Here is a 21680-nt window from a genome sequence, read left to right as displayed (position 1 = left end):
ATTGGGTTTATTTTCCTTTACCAGGTGGCAAAGGTCTCGAACTGTTCGGGGGTTCCCAAGCCCCCGACAGTTCCAACTTAGGATACTCATGGTGCTCGGCACGGCTATTCAACAACCACCGCCACTTCATCTTCGTTGTCAGCTACCCCTTGCCGCTTTCCTTTCTTTCTATTTTTTTCTTGGATGTCACCATATCCCAGGACCTCAACCTTACGGGTGCCTCCCTCTGCTCGACTCGCCGTCGTCCCCTTTGGAATATTCTGGCCAGCCCTCGCTCATTTTTCCCATATGTGGAGACTAGCCCTTTTACCCCCTACGTTATCCACCCGAAGTGTACTAGCTATCAAGGCCGTAACAACCTCCAATTTTTCACCCTACACAGCTTCACTTCTCTTCTCATCTCTTCTAACCGTAAAGACGATTGTACCCCTCCTAGATTCATTCGAAGCATTAGTGTTGATAGGTTTTTGGGCTCCCTCCTAAATACGTGCATTATGATGCTCCACATCACTAGTTTTTGCCCTATTTGGCCCCTTAACTTGTATTTATTAAGCCCTTAGCTTTGTTATTTTATGATATTTTCGTTAGTTTTAGTGTCTTAACGCTTTGCAGGTTGTTAAGAGACAACTGCATATTGAAGGGGGAAATTGCAAGGAAATTAAAGGTTTCTGGAAGTGCACTCGAGCACAGGATGACTACGATCAAGCGCACGTCCACGTCAACCCTACGCGCAGCACTTAATTGCTGCGCCGCAGAAGCCCTGAAGACCCAAGTGTGCTCGAGCGCACCTAGAGTGTGATCGCGTCCACTCACGCTGACATGGCAGCGCTGAAACCCTAATTTTTTAGTATATAGTGCATTCTTTTCTATTGTAAACACATAGGGAGGCGCCGTTTAGAGCCATTTTTCAACCCGTTGTCGTTCTTACGCTTTGTCTACGTTTCTCTTTGTAAGTTTTAGGTTTTTATGATTTTAAGTCATTTTAATATGAGTTTTGTAATCATGAGAGGCTAAAACCTTCAACTAAGATTGAAGATAAAGCCTCGTCATTGATAAACAATCACGTTATTGTCGTTTTATGTATACAATTTGATGTTTAATCAAATTGTTGTTCAAATGCAGTTCAATTGCTTGATTAATTTCATTTGATTGAATGTTGTGTCTTTTCTTCATGCAAAGTTTTATATTCGTTGTGTTTCATCCATGGATACATCGAATGATTTGATTGAGAACGGATATCGAATGATTTAATATGCATGTCTACGAATTTGAACAATGTATTAAACTTATTGTTCGTCGGTTGTGTGTATAAAATGCAAGAATTTGTCGTTTGATTTGGCAAGGTGGATTCAGAAAACCTTAGAGTTTTTTCTGTTAATTGTTTTTAATCAATATAATTAGTTTATTTTATTTTGCACGACATAATTCGAAACTGCGGAACTAGGTTACAATAGAGTTAGTTTAAATATAAATTAATTTTTGCAACACAACTCCCTATGGTTCGAGCTCGCACTTGCACAATCTACACCGCACAGTCTACACACGACTCTTGCGCTTGCAAGTTATTAAATTTGCACACACCAAGTTTTGGCGCCGTTGCCGGGGAGTTGTTTGATTTGTGAAAATTAATTTTTTGTTTAAATTAATTTTGTTTTTCTACAAGTTAGTTAGATTTTTGTTTTATTTGACTTTTACAATTTTTAATTTTTATTTTATTTTCATTTTTAGTTGCTTCTACAATTCTGATCTTAAAAAATAAAAAAGTTGTTTTTTAGTTTTGTTGCAGATTTGGCAACGATCAAGCTTGCCTCACCTGCGCTCGAGCGCACTCGGGCCTATCATAGCACTATCTGCACGCATGCGCTCGACATTTCCACACTTGCATGCAAGCGCACAGTAGACCGACGCTCGAGCGCAAGCCATTACCTCTCGAGCGCACCAGCGCATCTACGATCGATCGCAACTTACCCGCGATTGAGCGCACCTCTGCAGCCAGCAACAACAGACCAGAAGCAGCTAAGTATAGTTTTAGCATTTTCCTTTTGGTTTATTTTTGTTACATTATCTTTTGTTTGTTGTTCTTCGTTTTTGTGAATTTTTTTTTTTTTTTTAGTCAGTTTGTTTGAGCATTCGTTGTTTGGTGTATGCTTGGTTGGAGATCCCTGAACTTAGATTTGTTACCCATAGATCCCGACATTGATAGAACCCTTAGGAGAAATCGGAGAGCACCTGTTGAGAGTGAGAATAGAGTTGAAATGGGAGACGTACCCCATAATGTGCAGCATCCTAGGGTTGAGAATGAGCACGCTAGAGATGAAAATGCAGAGTAGGCTAGAGCTTGGAATGTGGACTACACCACATCACTTAAGGATTTGTTTGCACCAGTTGCGACAAACTCCCCTTCGTGCATAGTGTTGCCACCAACCAATGCCACCCACTTTAATTTGAAGCCACACGTCATCCAACTTCTACACTCCTTCCATGGCCTTGAACTTGAAAATCCTTACAGTCATGTAAAGAAATTCAAGGACATCTGTGCCACCTTTAAATTTCATAATTTATCTGAAGAGTCTGTCCACCTTAGACTTTTCCCTTTCTCCCTGCACGATAAAGCCAGGACATGGTTGGATTCCAACACACCATGATCAATTACATCATGGGAAATCTTGTTGAGCAAGTTTTTCCCAATGTCGAAACTGAATGAGAGCCCAAAGGAGATTAGCTCTTTCACTTAGGAGGAAGACAAGCAATTTTCTAAGAGTTGGGAGCATTTTAAGGATCTACTCATTAAGTGCCCTCCTTATGGATATGAGAAGTGGAGACTCGTTCAGTTCTTCTTCCAACGATTGACCCAATCCAACAGTAGCATGATCAAGTCGATGAACGGCGGGCATTTTTGAGTCTGATGGGGGATGAAGCATATAAGGCATTGGACAAGTTGTCCAACAACTCACAGCAGTGGGATTTTTCGAGTTGTCGAGACCGGTCCACTCGTGCTCCCAAGAAAGGAGGCATCTATGAAATTAAGGAGGACACTATTTGAGGATAAAGATAGATGCCTTCACCAAGAAGGTCGATGCTCTCGTTGTGGGTCAGTCCATCAATGCTGCCAACACTTTCAACGTTGATAGCTGTTCGATCTGTGCTAGTCTTATGCACCTAACACCAAATTGTCCATCTACGACGGTTTTGCCAAGTATCCTATGGAACAAGTGAACGCTTTCAACGACTATCAGAAGCAGTCAAATGGACCGTACTCCAAGACACACAATCCAGGGTGGCGAAACCACCCTAATTTTTCATGGAAGCAGAACCAACCGGTGAATCAGGGAGGAGCCCCTCATCATGCTCACAATCAATACCCTCCCAAATTTCCTTCGGTTCTGACTTACGGTCGTTCGGCCCAGCCAGCAACATCACCTGCTTACCAAACTCCCATTCAAGCACCAATGTCGGTCTCATAGTCGTTGGAGGAAACTCTAAAGAACTTCATGAAGATGACTGGCCAATCCATCAATGAAGTGAGGAGTACGACAATGGTCAACACCCAAGCGATTGCCAAGCTGGAGAGTCAAATAGGACAAATCGCAAGTCACTTGGGTGAAAGAGAGAAGGGAAAGTTCCCTAGTCTGCCCGTGCCCAACCCAAAGGGACAATATGCGGTTGGAAGTTCATCAGATCCTACGCACGGGCAAGAGCAGGTGCAATCGATTGTCACACTAAGGTCAAGGAGACAAGTGGGCATTCAAGTGGTTCTGCTAGAAGAGAACCCTGCTGTGCCACAAGGGCAAGAGAGTGGCAACATAGAGAAGAGAGATGCTGAACCATCTAAAGCCAAACCAGCTGTTGAGGACCCTCCTAGGTCATTTGTGCCTAAAGCACCTTACCCTGAAAGGTTGTAAGCACCTAAGAAAGGAGGGAAGTTTGAGGACATTCTAGAGGTATTCAAGCAAGTCTAGATCAATATCCCATTTTTGGATGCCATCCAGCAAGTGTCGTCATATCCCAAGTTCTTGAAGGACTTGATAACTGTTAAGAGGAAGACGAATGTCCCAAAGAAGGCATTCCTGACCGAGCAGGTTAGCTCAATCGTGCAATGCAAGTTGTCCATCAAGTACAAGGACTATGGGTGTCCTACTATTTCTTGCATGATAGGAGTCAGCCGTATTGAGAGGGCATTATAGGATCTTAAAGGGAGTGTGAATCTTTTTCCCTACTCAATCTACTTACAGTTGGGGTTAGGAGAGTTGAAGCCCACATCGATGACACTCCAATTGGCTGACAGGTCAGTGAAGGTTCCATGGGGAATAATCGAAGATGTCTTGGTTAAAGTTGATAAGTTTTATTTCCCCGTGGATTTCATTGTGCTAGACACAAAGCCGATTTCGAATGTTGGGATTCAAATACTGGTAATTCTAGGGCGACCATTCTTAGCTACGGCCAACGCCTGGATTAATTGTAGGACGGGGATAATAAAGATCTCCTTTGTCAATATGACAGTGGAGCTGAATATTTTTCATATCAGCAAGCAACCAATGGATTCTTTGCCTGTGATCGTAGCTTCTAATTTGGTTGGTGCTCAAGAAAAGTTATTGGATGTTTTCAGAGAGCACAAGAAGGCTATCGGCTGGACCATTGAAGATATTAAGGGGATCAGCCCCTCGGTGGTGATACACAAGATACATTTAAAAGAGAATGCCAAGCCATCGAGGGAGCCCTAGGGAAGGCTTAACCCAGCCATGCAGGAAGTGGTGAGAACAAAAGTAATCAAGTTATTGGATGAAGGCATCATTTATCCAATTTCTGACAGGAAGTGGGTAAGCCCAATTCATGTAGTGCCTAAGGGGGCGAGTTTGACGGTAGTAAAGAACAAGGATGACGAGTTGGTCTCAACTCGTGTTCAATCAGGATGGAGAGTTTGCATAGACTACCGTAAACTAAATGCCGCTACCAAGCAGGATCATTTTCTACTTCCATTTATTGACCAGATGGTGGAGCGCTTGGTTGGGCATGAATACGATTGCTTTTTGGATTGTTATTCTTGATATAACTAGGTCCCTGTGGACCCCAAAGATTAGGAGAAGATGACTTTTACCTATCCTTTTGGGACGTTCGTCTACCGTCGTATGCCCTTTGGGTTATGCAATTTATTCGCCACCTTTCAGAAGTGCATGATTAGCATATTCTTAGATATGGTAGAGCGATTCCTGGAGATTTTTATGGACGACTTCTCCGTCTTCGGTTCTTCGTTTGAGGAGTGTCTGCATCGCCTCACTTTGGTCTTAGTGCGGTGCAAGGAAAAGAACATTGTGTTTAATTGGGAGAACTGCCACTTCATGGTGAAGCAAAGCATTGTGCTGGGGCACGTCATCTCTCATCATGGGATTGAGGTTGACAAAGCGAAGGTGGATCTGATCTCCAACCTTCCACCCCCACGTACGGTGAAAGAGGTTCGTTCGTTTCTTGGCCATGCAAGATTTTACAAGCGATTTATCCAGGACTTTAGCAAAATCGCCAGGCCATTAAGCAAGTTGTTGGTCAAGGATGCCCCATTTGCATTTAATGAGGACTGCAAGAAAGCATTTAGGGATCTGAAGAAGATTCTAACGTCCACACCCATTATTAGGGCTGGCAAAACGGGTCTGTGGGTCGACCCGTTTATGACCCGTGGCGACCCGTGACCCGTTTAAGCTTCACCCAAACACGACCCGTTTAATTAACGGGTCGGCTCACCCAACACGACAATTTTTACGGGTCACCCGACACGACCCGTGAGACCCGTTTAAAATAATGGGTCGGATCGGGTTGCATTTAACCCTAAAAAATCATCATGAGACAAAATCAGATCAAGAGAAGAGAGAAAGAGAGATCGGAGATGGAGTGAGAGGGAGAAAGAGACGCCAGTTGAGAGTGAGAGGGAAGCGGCGGCGGCGTGCGAGAGAGGCAAGGACGTGAGGCTAGTGAGCGGCGGTGGCACGAGAGAGATAGGCAACTGGCTAGCGAGGAACGGCGAGATGGAGACGCGAGCGGCGCGAGAGAGAGAGAGAGAGAGAGAGAGAGAGAGAGAGAGAAAATGAGAGATGGAGACGGCGAGACGCCATGGGTGATGGCCGATGGGTATTGTTTGCGGAGTGCAGTCTGTGACTCTGTGCAGATGATAGAAGAGAAAGAATGAAAGATGAAGAGGGAAAAGGCCAAAATGGTAGAATTTCTCTTATTTATTTTTTAAGTAAAGGGGTAGAATTCTAGACTCTAGTAGGCTAGTTAGCGATAGCATTCTGAATCTCTGATATGAAGCACGTGAACACTAAATGTGAATGCTTTTCATTATTTCAAATTTTCAAATCAGTTTTTTATTTAGTTTTTTTTATATAAACAATTAAACATTTCAGTTTTTAGTGAAAAGTTGAAACAGGCGTTGTAGTAGGTAGCAAAATCGAGGCAGTCAGCAGTGGCATCCAATGACCCACGGTCTCCACATGTTTTTTTTTTTTTTAAGTTAAACGTGTCTAGCAGGTCACCCGTGGGTGACCCGCGACACGACCCGTTAAGCACAATATAAATGGGTCGACCCATTTATGACCCAAACCTGTTTAAGGTAAACCCAAACCTGGTAATTTCGTGTCGTGTTTGTGTCGGGTTGTCAGGTCGTGTCAAAATTGCCAGCCCTACCCATTATTCAGCCACCCAACTAGGGTGTGCCATTTGAGATCATGTGTGACATGTCAGATTATGCAGTCGGAGTTGTTTTGGGGCAGCGTGTTGATAAACTCCCCCATATCATCTTTTATGCAAGTAGGACACTCAATGACACACAACTCAACTACTCCACAACTGAAAAGGAGTTGTTTGCGATCGTTTTTACTTTGGACAAGTTTAGATCCTACTTGCTAGGATCTAAAGTCATTATCTACTTGGATCATACAACGTTGAAGTATCCTTTTCCCAAAATGGATGTTAAATCTCGCCTCATCAAGTCGATCTTGTTATTGCAAGAATTTGACATAGAGATTCGGGATAAGAAGGGTTCCGAAAATGTGGTGGCTGATCATCTGTCTAGGTTGACTGTGGATTTCACGGAAGATGCCACCCCCATCTCTAAGACCTTCCCTAATGAGCTACTGATGCACATTGCTCACACTACTACACCATGGTTTGCTAATATAGTAAACTACCTTGTCACAGGTCAAATGCCTTTGCATTGGGGGCGACAGGATAAGTCCAAGTTTATGGCCACGGTGAAGTACTTTTTATGGGACGATCCTTCTCTATTCAAGTATTGTCCCAATCAAATCATTAGGAAGTGTATACCTAAGCATGACCAATCCAATGTCATCTCCTTTTGTCATGATCATGCTTGTGGAGGCCACTTTAGTGCTAAGAAGACCGCTACAAAGATTTTGCAATGTGGATTCTATTGGCCTACCCTATTCCGTTACTCACAAACTTACTGTACCTTATGTGAGCATTGCCAGAAGCTAGGGAATATTTCTAGACGAAATATGATGCCTCTCAACCCCATTCTGATTGTTGAGATTTTTGATGTTTGGGGCATTGATTTCATGAGACCTTTCCCGAACTCCTTCGGCAATTTATTCATTCTTGTTGCTGTGGACTATGGGTCCAAATGGGTGGATGCTGTTGTATGTAAGACCAATGACCACAGAGTTGTGGTCCAGTTTTTAAACGACACTATCTTTGCTCGTTTTGGTACGCTTTGAGCAATCTTAAGTGATGGAAGTAAGCATTTTTGCAACCGGATTTTCGAGCAGCTGATCAAGAAGTATTTCATCACACATAAGGTCGCCACCCCATATCACCCACAGACGAGTGGACAAGTGTAAGTATCAAATCGAGAGATCAAGCACATTTTGAAGAAGAGGGTGAACCCTACAAGGAAAGATTGGTCTCTACGATTGAGTGGTGCACTGTGGGCTTACCGGACAGCATTCAAGACCCCGATTGGGATGTCACCCTATTGGCTTGTGTACAGAAAAGCATGTCCCCTTCCGGTGGAGTTGGAGCATCGAGCATACTGTGCCATCAAGCAGCTGGAATTCAATCTTATGAAAGCTGTCTCATAGAGGAAGCTCCAACTCAATGAATTAGAGGAGCTGAAGAATGATGCACATAATTGTGCACGGTTGTACAAGGCACAGATGAAGAAGGCCCATGACCAGAGTATTTTCAGACGATCTTTTGAGCTTGGTCATAAAGTTCTTCTTTACAATTCACGATTGCATCTCTTCCCAGGTAAGTTAAAATCTCAATGGACATGCCCATTTATTATTCGGTCAGTTTTTCCTCATGTGGCCATCGAGATTGAGGTTTTGAAAAATGGTAACACTTTCAACGTGAATGGACAGAGGCTAAAACCCTTCTTCGAGTTGAGGAGTATGGAGATTGAGACAACTTTGTTGGAGGATCTATGTTATTCTGAGTGATTGTTGTCTGTTGTGGAGAGCCTGGCTGAAGACTTAAAACCTGGTGCTTGTGAGAGGCAACCCTCATTCTTTCTTTTGCATTTGATCTTGTTTGTTTGTTCTGTTTTTGTTTTGTTGTGTTTTTCAGGTCAAGTGTCTGCTATTCAAGTTTGGGGGAGCGTTCTCCTACGTTACACCCGCCTTGACCCACCCATCTAGTATTGTATTTCTAGACACATTGGGGACAATGTATCATTTTAGTTTGGGGGTGGGATAGACATTTCTGTCCTTGTCTTGTTATCTTTGTTGTTTATTATTCAAAAAAAAAATTGTGCAATGTTGTTGATTAAGCATGGGTAACACCTATATTGTGGTTTTCATGTCAATGGTCTATTTAGCATCTTGAACACAGCATGTCATTAGGAATCTGAGTCTTTTGACTCATTGTTGGATTAGAGAGATTTCAAATGTTTGAGTTTTCACCCCGAGCACACTAGCATAGAATCTGTGAGGTATAAGATTTGACTTAATTAGGGTGTATTTTGAGATTTGTAGGATGAAGTGTGATGAAACCTTGGATTGAAAATAGATAACCGAACCTCATCAGTTTGAGCTTTTCATTGAATAACCGGACCTCATGCCTCACTAAGCATTGAGTGTTCGCGTAAAAGATGAGAAATCTAACTTGGTTGGTTGTATGGCTAGTTTGGCTTCTTAGCCTTGTTGACTTGAGTAATTAAGCCCTTAGGGATGTTTCTACATCTAGTGCCCTAAAACCATCTGGTTTGGGAGTTACTGGCCCAACACTTGTTACATAGGTCAATTAGAAAGTTTAAGGGAGCTAAGCATTGCACAGCCTATACAACAAAAAAAAAAAAAAAATTGCATGCCTTGATTTAAGTCTTGGTAGTTTCATCTGAGTGAATTCCTATGACTTTTAAGTTACACCCAACTTAGAGAATAAATTGAAGCCTCATGATTGTATGTTAGTCTCACATTGCATTTATTGGAACATGTGTTGCCTCAAATTTTCATCTTTGAGTTGAATGATTTGAGGTTGACTTGATGATGTGATTGTGGTGTTAACTGTGTTAAACCTGCTCATGATATAAAAACCATGTGTTTGTGTGGAAGTCCTTGTTTGTTAATAACATAGTGCTTAAAATGTTTGTGGGTATCATTGTTGTTAAACCCTCTCGAGACTTCACTCGCCCTCTAGGAATGCCTAGGAGTTTAAAAAGCTTATTGCCTATACTAAATGCAATCGTCTCTCCCACGACAGGGGATTTATGTTTCCTGATTTGATTTTGTTCTACTAAGGGACTAGCAAAATGTAAGTTTGAGGGTATTTGATGAGTGCCAAATATTGTATATTTGAGCCCCTTAACGCGTATTTGTTGAGCCCTTAGCTTTGTTATTTTCTGATATTTTCGTTAGTTTTGGTGTTTAGCATTTTGCAGGTTGTTAAGAGAGAACTGCGGGTTGAAGGGAGAAATTGCAAAGAAATTGAAGGTTTCTGGAAGTATGCTCGAGCGCAGGAGGACTACGATCGAGCGCACGTCCACGTTAGCCCTATGCACAGTGCTTAAGTGCTGCGCTGTAGAAGCCCTGAAGACCCAAGTGCACTCGAGCGCACTCACGCTAACATGGCAATGCTAAAGCTCTAATTTTTTAGTATATAATGCATTCTTTTCTATTGTAAACACATGGGGAGGCGCCGTTTAGAGCCATTTTTCGACATGTTGTCGTTCTTACACTCTATCTACGTTTCTCTTTGTAAGTTTTAGGTTTTCTATGATTTTAAGTCATTTTAATATGAGTTTTGTAATCATGAGAGGCTAAAACATTCAACTAAGGTTGAAGATGAAGCCTCGTCCTTGATAAACAATCACGTTCTTGTCGTTTTATGCATACAATTCGATGTTTAATCAAATTGTTGTTCAAATTCAATTCAATTGCTTGATTTATTTCATTTGATTGAATGTTGTGTCTTTTATTCATGCAAAGTTTTATATTCGTTGTGTTTTATCCATGGATACATTGAATGATCTGATTGAGAACGGATATCGAATGATTTAATATACAATTAGAAATGAGGGTTAGTGTGATAATAAATTGGCTAGATAAGTTGTTAAGTGAAGAAAAAAAAAAAAAAAAAAAAAAAAAAGGGAATAGGATCCTCTCCGGTTCAAAATGAATTGGTTCATGACTAGGACACATATCCCACTAACAAAAAATAATAATAAAATATTATTTAAGATTAAAAAAAATAATAAATAAATTAATAAAAAAATAAGCCACCCCATTTTGGCCATAGGGGGTGGCCAGACCACCCCATTTTAGTTGGGTATGACTTGAGAGCCACCCCCAATGACAGGCCAGGGATGGCCGAAGCCATTCATTCTTTTTTTATTATTTTAATTTTTATTTATTTTTTAAGTTTTAATAAATATTTTTTTATTTTTTTAATAAGATGACACGTGACACATTTGTGGCGCTAAGATTTCTTTAAAGAAATTCTAACCATGAATTGGATACCCTCCTATCCATAATAGACTGGAAAGAATCCAAATATAAAAAAAAATGATTAAAAGAAGTAAGTTAGTTGTATTAATTAAAAGAACTCGGGTGGGGTGCAAATGAAGAATTAAAAAAATAATAATAAATAAATAAACCCGAAGACGAAGGAAAGCTTCGAATGACTGAATGAATGCTTCAAGGAAGAAGCTTTCCAACAAAAGCTTCTTTTTTTATTAATAAAAAATTAAAAAACAAAATAAAATTGATAGATTTAAAACTTTTGTAGCATTCAAAGCTCGAAAGAAGCTCATTTAATTATAACGTTACTTTCAAAGCTAACTTTGTAGCTTTCAATGCAATAAATGGAAACTTTCATAGCATTCAAAGCTCCAAAAAACTTAATTTATAAATTTTCTTTTTAAGCTATCTTTGCAGCTCTCAATGCTACTGAAGTTCACTTCATGTATTAAACAATAGTAGAGAAAAATGAGAAATGCTTCAGTGTAATATAATGCCCACATTTAACTCATTTTTAGTGATGTGGCAGATAGACAATTATATAAAAGGGATAATTGAAATTTGAAATTTAAATTTCAATCCTCTCTCGCTCACTAAAAATGGGCGAAATGTGAATATTATATTACACTGTAGCATATTTCGAGAAAAATATAAGAGAAATTATTGTAGAGAAGTTACTTTTGTAACTTTTGTTGCAAAGCCAGCTTGTACATGTCTAGTGAATTTTGGTGTGAGTGTTGAAGACAATTGTGGAACGCCAAGTGCAAATGTGAGTATTATATTGCACCGTAACAAACATGCCAGCCATGAACAAAAGTTTTGTTGTAGGGTTTTTTTCTTAAATTTTTCGACGATCATGCTCGTGTCATGTTGCGCGCTTATAAATCTATAAATCTCAACTTGGTGAGAATTATGTTAATTTGAAGAAAATTTTTTAGTGAAAATGCTTAATTAAGGATTTTATTTGTGTCTAGAATACATTGCTGAGAAGATTTTAGCAGCATGTTCAAACCGCATCCACATTTTTCAACTTTTCAGATGGATTTAAGAAGAATCTTGTTAAAGTACTCTTATGATCACTGATTGACTTTCATTGTCAATTGATTGTGTTTCTCACATGAGTGGTCAATAAGGAAGAGTTTGATCATATATTAATATTTGGGTTTTTTTTTAGTTATTTTATATTAATATTTTTTGTTGCAAAGGAAAGTTGTTATAATTATAGGTTAATATGATTACGCCAAACATTTTTGAAATCTTTTACACGAACCAACAATTTGAAAAAAAAAAATCCTCGATAGAAAATATTTTAAACTGAAACAAACAGAGCGATTTGATTGCAGATGTTTTGTTCAATGATAAATATTTAACCAACTAAATTAACTGTCAGAGGTATGAGCATATATATGGCATCATCAAAACCTAATCTTTTATGATGCAGAAAACAAATAGAAAAGACAGCATACATCCTGGGAATTTAAAAAAAAAAAACAAAAAAAAAATTAAGACAGCAGACATGCTTAGCAAATATGTGGGAGAACTTATACAAGATGGAAAGTAATAATGAATTAGATCATTTTTTTTTTTTCTCAACCACAACCACCACCACTGCCACAAGCACCACAACGACCACCATCATCACCACCGCCTCCGCCTCCGCCTCCCCCCCTTCTAGAGATACCATCAGCACAAGCAAAGATGAGCATTGATATAATTGAGAGGGACAAGATAATCATGCCAAGCAAAAGTAGGCCACCCGAGCTCTCCAACGCAATGCCTGTATCATTGACATGGGCAACAACTAGAGCACCAAAATCTCTCGCCATTTGTGGGATTTCCTTCTCTTTGTTAGCGCACAAGTTTAACCGCTTATATATACTTTCTAAGTCAATAGTCATTACTTTCTACATTCATTCAAAAAAAAAAAAAAAAAAGTCAAGAGTCAATACTTTCTAAAATTTTTAAGATTAGTGGGTGACAATTCATGTTTACGTGTCCGATTCAAGTTGTATCGAAACATGTGTATAGATTATATTGGTCAACCTGTTCGAATCCTTCAACTCTAACCCTCTAATTTTATACTTGGTTTATGTTTGGTTCGCGAGTTATGTCAAAAATTGTATGTCATTATGTCGTGTGTCGAGTTCGAGTTATATAGAAGCATGACTATATAGTTCAACCCTAACTCCATTTAATTAAACGGATCAGACTTCTCAATTCTAACCCTTTAATTTTATGTTGAATTTATGTCAAATTTACAAGTCGTATCAAAAATTGTCAACCTATTATAATGTATGTGCCCTAACGGTATTGGTATTGTGATTTTAAAAAAATGTGTACTTGAGGATCAAAGTGATTGGTTGACATTTCTAGCACGTCTGATAACTTCCCTATAAAATTTAATGACTTTAAGCAAGTTTTCCTCCCGTATTTTATTATATTCGGGTCCTCGTGTAAATATTAATTATTATTCATTAACTTTTCTTTTTCTTTTTCTTTTTTTCTATTGATGTAAGACAAGTTTGTTTGTTCTTTTTTTTAAGTATTCCAGCATCTCTTATAAATAAAACATTTACTGCTGGTGTGATTAATTAGCTCAGTCCCTTGTATTGTGATTGAAACTTCAGAGCTCTATACCCAGACATATATTGTCATTTATATATCTAAAAGATACTGTATTTAAAAATTGAATGATTAATTTCTACACTTATAAATAGATGGGGAAACCTTACAAAATCCTCCTGAACTTTCACGCGTTTTGAAAATACCATTTAATTCGAAGTTTAAAAACTCTCAATTAAGAGTATCGAACTTTCAATTTCTTTCATATACCCATTTCCATTAGAATATTCTATTAAATCTTGTTAAAATTTTCAAAATACCATTCTTTTATTTTAAGATTCATGTGTTTATTTTTTTTATAAAAAAATATCTTTGCAATTTTTATATATATAAAAAAAAATTAAAAAATTAAAAAAAAAAAAAAAAAAAAAGGATATTTTGATAATTTTGACAAAATTTAACGAAAAACCCTAATGAAATGAGATAATTGAAAGAAATTGAAAGTTCGATATCCTTAATTAAGAATTTTTAAACTTTAAAGGGATAGCGTCATTTAAGTTCATGAGAGTTTTCTGAAGTTTTTCTTAAATAGATAATCCAACCACAAAATAAATTATCCATAATACCAATTAGTCATTAAGCTACAACCTCAAGTTTTGGATGTAAATATTAACATTACCAATCCCAACAAGTAAAGCCCTTTCTTGCATATATAGCTTTCTCATGAAAATAATAATGATCTAGCTTGTTAGAGTTTGGCTGCCTAGTCCAACTCCCAACTTCCAAGTGGTGCTTGAGGCTTTCTTCTTTTCCTTTTTTTTTTTCTCTTTTTTTTTTTTTTTTTTTAAACCCCCTCATGCTTTTGCACCATTTGACATTGAAACCTCAATTTCTAATTCAATGAAATTAAGGTCTGTGCTTTGAATATTTGAAAATTGAGGCCTCTAGAAGTATTTTCCGTCAAATAGATTATAAAAAAAATGAAAATTTCACTTACCCCCTAATCTTGCATCATTTTTTCAATCATACCCTTAAATTTTAAAAAGTGTAAATTTAGTGTATCAATCTTTTAATTTTTTTCAATTTCACCCTTTTGTTAGGATTTTTCGTTAAATTCTGTCAAAATTTCTAAAATACCCATTTTCTAAAAAAAAAACATGAAAAAATTTTCAAATATTCAAACGTGAGTATTTTTTTTCAAATTCCATTAAATCCTCGCAAATGCCTAAAATCTTGCATTTTTTTTTCTTTTTTTTTAAAAAAAATAATAAAAAAATAAAGTGAGGAGTAGTTTGGAAAATTTGGCACCCCTCCGTTAGGATTTTCCATTAAATCCTAACAGAGAGTTGAAATTGAAAAAAAAAAAAAAAAAAAAAAAAAACAAAACAAAACAAAACAAAAAAGAAAGATGTATACATTATACACTAAATTAACACTTTTTAAAGTTTAAGGATATAAATGCAAAAGTGTTAAAAGATCAGCGGTGGTAAGTGAAGTTTTCGCTTTTAAAAAATTACTAAAACGTACAATTTTACCAAATCAAAACAAAAACAAAAATTAAACCCAAATTTATCATTTTTTTCCCAAACAACCCTAGTTTTTCTGCTCTCTCCAAATCATACAAACAAGAATTTGTACCAGGAAAACAATGGAGGATAGTTACAAATAATTGTTTTGTCTTCATACTACAAAGCCGAAACGATAACCCGCTCACACCCATTTTGGCAATAGTAGTTGCATCAGGAATGCTACTCTTTGGTGGTGGTGGAGGTGGTCCTTGCATAGTGAAGAAGGCCGGTGGTGGTAAAGGTTGTCGTCATAGGTGGTGGGAGGATTTTGGAGGGAGTGGTTTAGAAAGCTAAAGATTTTGAGGATCTAGGGTTATTGATTTTGATAATGACACGATTATCAAAAATCAAGTTGTTTAAAACAAAAAAAACAAAAAACAATTAATACCACAACACCCGGAGTAATTACTATTTATTAACTCCGGCGTGGAATATAGCATTACTTACTCTTACTTGTCACATTTAACATGTCCTTATCAAATTAATGGTTTGTGGGCCCTATATTGTATTTGAAGTTTTGGGTTGAAATTTAGTTTCATGAGCTTATCCCCAAACACTGACGATTCATTTCCTTGAAATGTAATGACTTTAAAAAGGAATTTTCCCTGCCACATGTTATTCTCTGTTCCAGTCTATCTCTATGAGATATTATAAGATCTTTCTTATCAATGGAGTCTTGGTAAAGAGTAGGTTGCAAACGTGATTTCACATAGATATGGAACTTGATTCTCTTCAGTTAGTTATAAAAGGGTATTTTTGTCTTTTCATTTTTTGAGGAGACAAAAATACTCATCCATTTTAACTAACAAGATATTTTCCAGTTCAAATAAAAGAAAATAAATAAATAAATAAAAAAGACGAAAGAAACAATTAAACAGAAAAAATTATGGCAAGTAATATTGGAAGGACAAAGTTTTCCTCCAAACTGGGTTGAAAAAAATTTAACATAATCTATAAAAGTGACATACGTCCATTTTTTTAATTACATGTAATATGCACATAATTTTTTAATAAAATTTATTCCAATTTTGTCTCTGCTATTAAAAAAAATGAACGTCTCACATATTCATTGACACATGTTACTTTTATAGACTAGATTGAAGAAAATTTCTTCAACCCAGTTTGGAGGAAAACTTTGTCCATTTTCCAAAGGGCCTGCATTAAATGTAATTTATCTAATTCCCTTTACAGGTTAAGGAAGAAACAAACTTTGGTTTAAGTTCAAGAAGTTGATCGGATTTACAAGAGAACAAAGAAATTTCTTATTGCAGGAAGCATTGGGATGTTGATTTACATTTGTCATTATATACCGACTTCTGAGTATAGAAACCAAAAAGGGAGCACCTCCTAAATATTTTTTTTTTTTTTTTTTTTTTTTTAACAAAAAAAAATTAACTTTGACCTTCTTCAACACTATCAAAGTAATGCAGATTCCAGTCAAAATGCAAGAGTGCAAGGACATCAGATAAAGCTTCCAAACTCTTAAGCTTCTGGTATAGGTGTCAGAAGTTCCTGGCGATAAAGAAAGAAAGAGAGCCATGTAAGCAAGCATAAAATCCACACATCAATGAATACGAAGAATGTGTTAAATCACCAATTGAGTGGTATCCACAAACATCATTTTAATAGGTGAAGGAAGCCCAACACGTGAAATATTTAATTTAAAGATAAATTGACATATTCAAGATTCGAACTCGTGACCTCGTGACCTCTGGCTTTAATACCATATTAAATCACAACTTGCTAAAAGCTTAAATTTATAGGAAAAGATAAATTTAATCATTTAATGAATACTTTAATAAAATGAATGCCAAGAATGATGAGATTACCTCAGATAACCGCAAATGCCCTTGTCGAACATTGGAAGTTTTAACAATTGTTTCCCAGTTGGAATCAGGACAGGTTGTCTTGGAAGCTGGGTTTCTAGTATTATTCTGCATCCCAAAAGAAGACCTTGAAGGTAAATTCCTTGAGGAAATGGTAGGCAGAGTACGCTTTAGCCAAGACTCAGATGGCGATTTTGGTAATGGTGGGCCAAGAGGAAGGTGTGGATAGTTTCCACGAGAAATCTCTTGCTTACCTAATGTCTTAGGCCGTTGGTTTTCTAAATCAATCTTCTCACCCACTTTTAAGCTTGCAAATGTGACAGAATCCTTAATAAGGCTACCAGGACTTTCTTGAGTACAAGATTTCTTAGGCCGTCGGTTTTCTAAACCAATCTTCCCATTGTCAGCCACTTTAGAGCTTGTCAATGTACTAGAATCCTGAGTGAGGCAATGAGTACCTTCTGAATCACCTGATTTTAAGGGCTGCTGGATTTCTGAATCAAATGTCTTGGTATCAACTGCTTTTGGGCTTGTCATTTGAATAGAATTAAGAGTATGATCCTGATCCTGATCCTGTTTGGAATCATTCACCATTTCCATTTGTATGTCATGATTAGAACTGTCCGAACAAGACAGAAAACAGGCATCAACAGACTCCAAATTTTCATGTCGCACTTTTGCCTTTTCATCCACAGCACTCAAGGGCTTTAAATCTTGAAATGAAGAATTTAATACTGAAGGGATTTTTTCCATTTCACTACTTTTTACAGGAATCCTAAAATCATCCTCCATGTGATCAGTTAAACCCCTCATATCTGGAGAACTTGAATTTGAATTTCGAGACTTTACTGTATGTACAGAATCAATATAGAGTGTTTTCTCAACCATGGGACTAATAGAGCCTGATTCCCATTCAGCACTCTCATTGGCCAATAATTCTTGAAAAATTTTGCCGCCTTTTCTATCCAAATCCGATGCATTCACCCTGGAATTCTTAGCTTTATCAGTAAAACCAAGAAAACCTTTTTCTTCATGGAGAGAATGGCAAGATTCACTCTGGCAGGCTGATACGCCATTACCCTGCAAATGCCTTTTCAGAGATGATTCATCTGATTTCCCACAATCACTTTTATAAGTGGTTTGGTTGGATATTCTTTTCACCTCAATCTTCTCTTCATGCTGCTCAGCGGTTGCATGTCCATCTAGTGATCTTTGCAAGACAGCATCCCCAACATGCTATAGAAATAAAAAAAAGTGCTAATGTTCAACAATGACTTTAGACATGACAATAACAACACAGCAGAAGAGAAAAATAAGTAGAGACAGATAATCTAAATACCTCCTTTACAGGTTCATTGCAAGAACCAGAATATAAAGATTTTGCCTTCACTCTGCGGACCGAAGAAACGCGTACCCCTGTCTGCATGCTCATACCCGGTACAGGATTCATAAGGCATAAAGAATTTTTAAAGCAAAACCTAGGGAATAACCCACAAACTCTAGCTGATGAAATTTCATTTTCATCATAATCATCAGCTTCATCTTCACTTTCTTTCCCACCAACATCATGGGTATGATGGGGTACAACATTTGGTCTATCCTGATTAAGTGGACCACACTTATCCATAGTTACCAACTTCTCTACCGGCCTCGGTTGCTTCCAAGAAGCATGTTGAGGTGTTTCAGAAGCCATTGCCTTTGCTGCAGGTAAGAAACGACCCATCATGAAATCCCGAGTTTGTGGATCCATTGAGAAGGTTCCAGATGGTTTACCATCTGGAGCATCCAAGCTGCTCAACCCACTTATGCTGCAGTTCATAGAGAATGATTCTGATCTAGAAATTGTATCAAGTGCATCCAAATAGGCCTCATCACCATCCTCTGAACCAGAACCCTCCTTCACCTCCATCTTCTCTTTGGAGCTCTCACATTTATTCACATTTTTATCCAGAGATGAAATATTTTGAGACTTGGGGAGCAAATTTTCTGGTTTGTACTGAGTAATAGTCATAGCTTTAGAGCCTTTATCCCAATCTTGCTGTTTGACATTTGGAACCCTTCCAGGCGGAAGCTTTGGGCCGATACGAGGCTGTTCACGAGTCAGATTTTGTGCTTTCCTTTCATCCTTGGGTTTTCCTGGGGTTTTCTCCCAATTGAAAGGAACAGTTCCTGGGTTACTCACTGGACCTGATTTCAGCTCTGACTTGTAAACGGGAAGGGGAGGTATTTTGGGTAATGAATTATCAGTTTTCCGTTTGTTTTCAGGTTGTGAGTAGACCACGGTTGATGAAACTCTCCTCACCGATAAAAGAGGCTGATTAAAATCCAATTTCTTGTCTTCCATCAGATTCTTCAGATTCATTTATTAGTTTCTGCATAACACCAGCATCAGATCATACAGCAGTTGGACTGGGCAACATTCAGGAACAAGAGGGCACATCGTGGGAAGAAATAATATCCTAAATACTCCCAATTCCAGTTCCACCTACTGTCATATAAATAAATAAAGGAAAAGGCAAAAACAAAGGAAGAAACCTCAAGGCAATCTATACTACTCATTATGTAGATGATTAGCCCATTTTTACCAGTACAGGAGTGTGCAAATTTTCACTGGTTTCAGCGAAATTTTCGTCTCAACCTACTTACTTGTCTCACAAACTGAAAAACCGGAAAACCCCATTCTGCTTGTATGGACCAGGGTAAGATTCTAACAAAGAATAAATTTTTGGGATCACCAGATATTCTGTTTGAGAATATTAGTTTCTTTGAACTCAAAATCAGAAGCTAAAGTGCTCTATATCATTTAGGCCCTATTTTGCTGAGAATAAGAACGAATCAAAAGAAATTAAGCTAAAACTAAGAGTTTTCATTCTTAGGGACTAAACAAAACAGGAAGCTCAATGCAACAGAGACCAATACAACTATTTTGGCTTAGCTGAGTTTCGCGTGTTCATGGACCTGAACAGAAAGAATCAATAGCCATATTTACATTCCATTTCTTTAGGTTTCTCAGCAACCAAACGTGTTGCAAAGGAATACTATATCAAAGAAATGGATCCTTCTCTTTGGAGATAAAAAAGGCATTGGAATATAGCCAAACAATTAAGAAAATAAAAACAAAAATTTGATCAAATGAGTAGCATTCTTGACTATCTTAATCTACCAACGAGAAATCAACAAAAGGTGAACAATTCAAAGAAAAACAACATTCAAATAAAGAAAAGGCTGGACCAATTCAAACTACCAACCAACATGGTGCTGAAATTCTTCAATCCCAAATGACAATCCCAATGCCCAGAAAGAAAAAAAAAATGACAATCCCTTCAAACCCAAAAACAAAAACAAAACAAAAAAAAAAACAAAAACAAAAAGACGAAGCTAGAAAATCAGATTGTTTATTTGAATCCAACGTAACCAAGAAATGTGAAAGAGCACTTTGAACATCAAACTCAAATTCCTCACTTCCAAGAACATGAAATGCATATCAAATCAGCGGTTTTCTTTGTTTGCCATTCTTTATACATTAAACATAATAAACAATCCCCAACACCAACAATCCAGCCAAAGAAACATTTCAGACATAGAAAGATAAGCTTCAGAGAGAGAGAGAGAGAGAGAGAACCTGCGGAAAAAAGCCGATCCCAGAAACCAAGTTGACCAAGCTGGGCTGGTTCTTGAAAACAGCAAATGGGAGAGCTCTAAAAACTCACAGAGAGAGAGAGAGAGAGAGAGAGACTAGTTTGTAGGCATGTGTTTACTTAAATCGGTTGCAGAGTAGAGCTTTAATGGAAAAAGCATTTCTTTTTTCTTTTCTTTTTTTGTTTTTTTTTTTTTTTTTGTATGGGAAATGATACGTTGCTTTTGTTTAATGCTTTGTAGGGGGGTCTTTAGTTGGGACTTTGGGATTTGTTTATTTTTGAAAGTTTGCTTGGGATCATGTGAAGACCTTTTAAAACAAAGAAAAGGAGAGTGGGTTCTCATACTCAGAAATATATACATCATTTGAATGTGATTTGGGGTCCCTCAAGTTTGAAGGGAGGACCATCTCTTTCCCAATTCAATTATTGATATTAGATTACTTTGAAAAAAGTTGTGCTGGCCTCCTCTAAAGTCATGACGTATCTATACCCCTCTCTTTTATGCTTCTTGTGTGTGGGAGTTTTATATAGCAATACATTTTAAGATTCTTAAAAATTCATATCAAAGGGTGCTTGGGTAGAATTGAAGGGTATCTTAAGAGTTATGCCCGTATTTACATCTTTTGCACTAGGGGTTTGGGTGAAGTTAAAGGGTTTCACGACCGGTTATGCTCTTGTTTGCACCTTGATTAATGATCTTCTATTGGCGGCTACTTTTTTTGGTGTTTGTATCAAATAATAAATACACAGGGTTACGTCAATACATTTGATGCATTTCCTTTTAATTTTTGTTTACTTTGTTTGTTCTTAGTTGTAGTTTTTGTTTGATGTTATTTATAAAAAATAAATAAAATAAAAAGACAACAGGACAAGGTTTTTTAAAATTATGTGAATTTAGGTTATTCTTTACATCGAACGGCTTGGATTCAATAATGAGAATTTAATATATTTTCATTGATGAAAAATGACCTGAATTTACGTAATTTTAGAAATCTACAATTTTCTTAAAATTGTAAAAGATGCCTATCTGTCACAACAAATTGCAAATGTGTAAGTATGATACTCTTTATTTAACTCACAGTAAGAAAACCCAGCCATTAAAATTTTGTTATTATCTATATATTT

The 21680-nt window shown here is 37.4% G+C and overlaps 1 protein-coding gene across 1 annotated transcript; it reads right to left on the bottom strand.

The window, feature by feature from the left end:
• Positions 1-16237: 16237 nt before the first annotated feature.
• LOC132183268 (arginine N-methyltransferase, putative (DUF688)) lies at positions 16238-20906 on the bottom strand. The gene is made up of 4 exons (XM_059596668.2): positions 20540-20906; positions 18257-19289; positions 16921-18153; positions 16238-16603 (listed from the first exon to the last, which is right to left on the bottom strand). The coding sequence occupies exons 2-4, from the start codon at positions 19277-19279 to the stop codon at positions 16574-16576; spliced, it is 2286 nt and encodes a 761-aa protein (XP_059452651.2). The 5' UTR covers positions 19280-19289; positions 20540-20906; the 3' UTR covers positions 16238-16573.
• Between the last annotated feature and the right edge of the window lie 774 nt (positions 20907-21680).

The sequence above is a fragment of the Corylus avellana genome, chromosome 5, assembly GCF_965113065.1.
Source record: "Corylus avellana chromosome 5, dhCorAvel1.hap1.2, whole genome shotgun sequence".
In the NCBI taxonomy this organism is placed as follows: Eukaryota; Viridiplantae; Streptophyta; class Magnoliopsida; order Fagales; family Betulaceae; genus Corylus; species Corylus avellana.
Note: the sequence above shows the minus strand (reverse complement) of the source record. Positions and strands in the feature narration are given on the sequence as shown.

Coding starts and splice junctions, on each gene's coding strand:
- LOC132183268 (XM_059596668.2), bottom strand. CDS start 19,279: ATGAATCTGAAGAATCTGATGGAAGACAAGAAATTGGATTTTAATCAG. Junction 18,154..18,256: donor GCAATGAACCTGTAAAGGAG/GTATTTAGATTA, acceptor TTATTTCTATAG/CATGTTGGGGATGCTGTCTT. Junction 16,604..16,920: donor GGCATTTGCGGTTATCTGAG/GTAATCTCATCA, acceptor CTTTATCGCCAG/GAACTTCTGACACCTATACC.